The sequence below is a fragment of the Arachis ipaensis genome, chromosome B07 (genome assembly GCF_000816755.2).
Source record: "Arachis ipaensis cultivar K30076 chromosome B07, Araip1.1, whole genome shotgun sequence".
Taxonomy (NCBI): Eukaryota; Viridiplantae; Streptophyta; class Magnoliopsida; order Fabales; family Fabaceae; genus Arachis; species Arachis ipaensis.
In genome coordinates, this window is record NC_029791.2 from 82,091,159 (window position 1) to 82,097,053 (window position 5,895).

A 5,895-nucleotide genomic window follows, 5' to 3' on the forward strand; every position below is an offset into this window, starting at 1 on the left:
TTAATGTTTTTTATGGGGCTAAATTGATTTCAGCACGTTTATTATCATCTGAACTAGATTTTAAACTATCACGGTGAAAATTAACTACACACATAAACATTCTGTCAGATAGATTAATGACGAGATGAACATCTTATATTCACGATTATAAAACTCAAAAAAACCAATTGCGTAAGTTTAGGATTAAAACCAAACTGATTATCAAGTTAAAATTCATGACCAAATTGAGTCTTATTTATTTTTGTTGTTTTTATCTCCTCTGATTAGTTTTATTATGTGACCTTGGTAATTTATTCCAGATTTGCCCCTTTCAAGATAAATGAAGAGGTTGGTGGAATTGTAGTAATAAAAATATAGATTCCAAACTACCTCAGTGATATCTTCAGGAAGCAGGAATATAGAACATCCAAGCTTTCTTGCAATACTGATGATGTAGGTGGCATTCATCTTTTTCTCCTGATCTGTGTAAGATAAACACGGGTACACCAAGTATGAGACTATTATGTTCCCCTAAATTTTTGTTCAAAATAAACGCACACAAGTTTGCTAATGAAAGAGCAGATATGAATAATGAATTAATGATACATAAACCCATGCATGATGTTGGTGTCAACATTTTAACCATTCATTTTGTATGGAGATTGATGTGTGTACGTACACTTCACGCCAAAAAAAAAATGGTTTGAAGAAACATAGTAGCTAAAATCTCAATCTAATTCTTAAAATCATCCAATATTATGATTTTAACTAAGTCAATTGATTTTCCAAATTTGTACTGAAGTCTAACAATTTTACGATTTAATTTGTTACAATTTCATGTTTTACATACTTAATTTACTTTTCTGATTTCGCTTAAATTTTCTCTACCTAAAAAGTGTGAATGCCTTGAAAATCCGGAATTCTCGATGGAAGTATCAAATCTGCTACAAATCATGTGGTAATCATGTAATTAACATGCTTTTGGAAAATGCAAACTGAAAAGTTGAGAGTTAAAAGGAAAAGAAAACATACCGGTGACTCCTTTTGTCACGAGACCCCAATTTACAGCTCTGGTCTGTACAGCACTAAGAAGCTCAAGGAAAAAAATTCCATCCGATAAACTTTTATCCTGAAATGAGAATTAATTACAACACTCAGAATAACTACCTAAAATGAAAGAAATATATTAGTTAAAGATAATTATTTGCAACACATATTAATTAAAGTGATTGGGTTGTTTTGGTGTATAAATTATTTTTCTAATTTTAAACCCTAAATCCTAAACCGTGCTGCCAATCCATCAGATTGCAAAAAATTATTAAAACTAATCCTTTGAAAAACTCATCAATAAAAAACAATATGTCTTCTTGTGACTGCCAATCAATGCACTAGTATGGATCTAATGCTTTATTGCTTTTCAAAAACTGGTTTTCTTATGAAGTCCAAGGCCTAAGTTCTGAACGGAATTTTTAAATAACTAATTCCAATCCTTCTATCGGATGAACTTCAAGAAGAGAAATTATTCATGTAAAAAAGGGGCTTCCATTGATAGCTTATTCACGTCCGGTTCGATATTCAAAACGTTGATCTTAGGCCTCAAAAAGTTAAGATTATGAGTTGTCTATGTTGGCTTTCTTAGTACTTAATCTTCTGGATCGAAAACAAAAGAAGGACTATTTTCAAGTTTACTCCATGTACCTTAAAACTACCCATTTGCCTTTGACTTCCGGAGCTGCTCACTTTGATGTTTGCCCATTGTAGAATATCAGCATCAGTAATTTCCTTCCCATAAGAGTGAAATCTCAAGTTCTTCAGAAGTTGTAGAATATTATATCGCATCAATTGCCACAAATAAGCTACAGAGAAGATTAATAATATTTTATTAGACTTTAAACATTTAGTGTTTGGATAGAAAAAACAGACATAGAAATTGATATAGTGGACACATAAATGAAATAAAATATTAGTTTTTTATTCTATTTATTAGTAGTGTGGGATAGTGACAGAAGATACAAAAAATTTCTGTAAGATAATTCTGCTCCATTTTCCTCATTCTTTCCAATTAAAAACTATACAAGAAATTTTTTTCCCTAAATAGTAATACAGTCTCTACCGTTTCTCATTCCATGCAAGATACAAAGTTTTGAGTTTAATCAATCAACTGAGAAATCAGCAACGTACCTAGTATTAATTTTTTATATCCCTGCACAATGTCATTACCAGCAATGTTTACCAGCGAAAACTTAAGTTGTTTCCCTATTTTCACAACTTGGTTGCAGTTCTCGACTTTCTTAAATGGCATCTTAATAGGAGGCTTGTTGGCAATCTTCCAATTAACGATCCCAGGTGACACCTTATCAAGAGTCTCTAAGAGTACCCACCTGTAAATAAGCAGCACCCTCCGGCTTAAGAGATTAAAATCTCAGACGAAGATGAAGCAAGTTTTGGGAGAAATCAACAACATTTGTGTTATCTGTTATGTGTAGATACGTGATATTGAACACTGGGCTAACTCACACCTCATTTACTCAAGGATGAGTTGTAGACCCAATTTTAGTGCTAACTCACCCGTTTCTGACATCCTCAAAGACATTGTTGATGTATGTTGAAATGCCAAGGCTATTCATCCAGAGGCGAAAGGCTCTCTCTTCTCTTGAGTCCTGTGTATCATCTGGCAGTGCTTCAAGCAGCGAATTCTGTCTTGTTTGGGTTGAAAGTCCATTCCTATAAGATATTAAGAAGATAGATAATTCAGTTACCGTGAATATATAGTTAAGGTGAAGACTCTAGAAAAATAATATACTTTGGCAATCAAGTTCATATTCAATATTGGTGCACAAAGACACTAAACGACACGATGAGCAAGGGCGCCTATAGCAATATGTTTAAAGAAGTTTGTATTCCTATTTGTGAAGTAATCAAATTTGATAGTTCAGCTAAACTTCGGGTGACAAGTTTAGAGTTTAATTGTGCCAAGAAATTAAGCTTGAAGAACAAACACCATAACTTTGGCTTTACAATTCGGAAGTTTCCAGGAGCAAATGCAAAGTGTAAGTTAGTAAGCCATGTTTGGTAAGTGTCTTAACACAAAAAATGGCAATCAAACCAAAACAAATAAAAGTTGTGTCTATCTTTGTCACTGTTGTCCCCATTTTACAGGTGAATAGAAAATTGAGTAAATTTTAATTTGTTGGAGACATTTTGCCCATTTTGATATGGATCTAATACATGTCTGTGTCTCTGTCACAGGCCAAACAGAAGAATACGAGAGTCATGGACAATATAGCCGGTCAACATAAGATTTGAAGCATTTTGAACTTCTGATATATCGCTTAAGAGAAAGAATAGTATCACCTGTGCTGGAAAATATGTGCAACAAAGGCAAGGTTAAGATTTGGGGAACCTTCCACTATATCTCTTGCAGTCAAGTATCGTTTGCAACCCATCTTATCTGCATGTTCAAGCACTAACTTTGCTCTTTCGAAAGGATTTTTAACTGCCAATGTGGAAGGATTTGTGTATTCAGGTGCAAGAACATTTAGAAGATGAGCATATGCCTCAGCATCCTGCAAGGGAATATCAATATATGTTCAAATGCCTATTACACAACTTTTGTATTTCCACCTAAATGTTTTATGAGCATACCAAATATGTCTATAGCTTTATTGTTTGAACCCTAATAAAGAAACCAGAAATCATGAATTGATAATTGTTAGTATCCTTATTTATTAAATAATTTATAACGTAAATGTTTCATTCTTTACTATTTAATATCGTCTGGAGAACAAAATAAATGTTTAATGGTGTTTTATTAACATGTAAGAACGGCATATGTTAACCAATAAAAGTTAAGAGAAGTCATAGATGTTATTATAGAGATTTGATTTGATTTGATAAATGTTTTATCACTTTTACTAATCTAAGACCACTGGTTAAGTACCAAAGTATTTATCACCTTAACTAATCCCAAATTGGTATACGAATAAGATTTTATTCTACTTCAGTGACGCTAAAACTTATGGTGCAAGAAAATAGTTTTTAAGCATCCCAACCAAAGGAAAGCATGACTAGATTGTGATTTCAAAAATTACTAGTTACCTTAACATCAGAGGAGAAATTTGTGACAATCTTCTTGTACCCTGCTTTCTTCAAATGGAAATTCATCCACCTTAACAAGATCTTTTCTGGTGGAAGATTCATCAGCTCTTCCATTTCCTGTTGATTTTAAAATTCTGAAGGTTATATTGATACATACATCAAATGAATGAATATAGAAAAGATAAAGATAACCAAGCAAGTAGGTGTCGTCTATGATGTCTATGTTATGATGATTATGGTGGCTACGATGTCATAAAATTAAAGTTAACACTTTTATACTATTTAACAACGCTTTTTAATTTAAAAAACTAAAAGAAAATGTATTACCAAGATGTAAAAAAAAAGTGTGACTTTAATTTTAACAATACGTGTATAGTCACCGCCATAGGCACCATAGACGCTACCATGAGTATTACCTTACTATCATCGACCAGCTCCACAAGCTGAGGAGTTTTCTTTAGGTTCAGGTCTGCCAATAATTGTATCTGTTTAGCAGTTAGCACACCGACACCAATAAGAATCTCAAAAATCAGAGGTTATGAGTAACATTCTAGTGATCATTTTACCTTAATAATCTGCGAAATCAATCCAAGCACCAGATGACGCTGAAACGAAACAAAAATTAAGTTGAATAGAAAGAATATCCCAACAGTAAAACAGAAGATGGAATTATTTCTCTTAGGAAATTTCTAGTCCTCTTATTTGAACATTTGAGCTCATAATTTGGCTGAAACGATGCTGCTTTGAAGCTTGAGCTATGATTAAACACAATCAAGCAAGTATGTACTAAATCCAGTTAAATACATCTGTGACAAAGAAAAATAAAGGCTTTCATTTTGAACATAATCTATTAAGTTATTCCAAAAAATTACATGTCAGTGATAATGCTACCTTGATATGTGAAAACTGGAAAGGTATACAATTCAAACATACCCTTCCTTCAATTAAGTCTTGAGTGCCAATGTTGACTACAGTACATCCTATTGCTTTAGCAGAGTTGAGACAAAGCGTGTGGTTTTCATTTCTTTCCCATGGATTAAGTAATCTTTTGGTATTGATTGTGCGTTCATCAATCGTCCCCGGAACTGCCACATTAATAAGCTTACTGCAACAAATGTTAATTTGCATTAGCAACCAAAGCCATTGCCAGAGAAAGTAAAATGTAAGATACGGAAGAAAGTAAGCTTATACTACCAAAGAAGAACACCATCTTTCGCAATTTCAAAGAGGTCATTGGTTGAAGGATCTATTGGAAGGTATTTTTTGAGGAACTCATCTCCTCCAAGAAGATAGTTATTTATATGTGCAACATATGATGCCTTCTCAGATTCACTTATTGTGTGAAGTAATGTGGTGGTAGCAGCCTTCAGGAATGCTGAGGAGTTCTTCGCAGTACTTCCAGTTCTTGAACTTGCAAAAGTTTGTAGTTTTAAGTAAACCTGCCATCATTATAACACTATCATCTGTTATCACTCAAATAAAACTTTGTCGTAGCCATGCTAATGTGTACTAAGCCTCATTTGAGGTTATTTTTGATGTACCATATAAAGTTTTTACACGGTAATCCTATGTGTGTTTATATATATATATATCAAAAATGCTATTTGTAAACCAAAATAAGCCACTAAAATCAGCCACCGTATATAGTGTAATTTATTTTCAATGCGTATTATATTCTAACATGTAAATATGGTTACAGTTCTCTTCTTTTCTTTTGTTGGTGCATTTTCGGTTTTCAATTTATAACTCCAGTTTTAGAAGCTTTGTGCATTGAAAGTCAAACTAACTCTAAGACGAGCTTCTAATAAATGATCTTAT

At 32.9% G+C, this 5,895-nt stretch overlaps 1 protein-coding gene across 1 annotated transcript in view; it reads right to left on the minus strand.

Annotated features, from left to right (window-relative positions):
• Positions 1 to 5,895, minus strand: part of LOC107609291 (fimbrin-2) — a 9,587-nt gene that overhangs the window by 1,877 nt on the left and 1,815 nt on the right. The window contains exons 3-13 of the mRNA XM_016311180.2: positions 5,272 to 5,516; positions 5,011 to 5,182; positions 4,644 to 4,682; positions 4,494 to 4,562; positions 4,078 to 4,194; positions 3,334 to 3,545; positions 2,548 to 2,703; positions 2,161 to 2,360; positions 1,678 to 1,835; positions 1,012 to 1,108; positions 370 to 461 (exon numbers count right to left, since the gene is read on the minus strand). Coding sequence (XP_016166666.1) covers positions 370 to 461; positions 1,012 to 1,108; positions 1,678 to 1,835; positions 2,161 to 2,360; positions 2,548 to 2,703; positions 3,334 to 3,545; positions 4,078 to 4,194; positions 4,494 to 4,562; positions 4,644 to 4,682; positions 5,011 to 5,182; positions 5,272 to 5,516 — 1,557 coding nt within the window. The remainder of the gene's footprint in view (positions 1 to 369; positions 462 to 1,011; positions 1,109 to 1,677; positions 1,836 to 2,160; positions 2,361 to 2,547; positions 2,704 to 3,333; positions 3,546 to 4,077; positions 4,195 to 4,493; positions 4,563 to 4,643; positions 4,683 to 5,010; positions 5,183 to 5,271; positions 5,517 to 5,895) is intronic.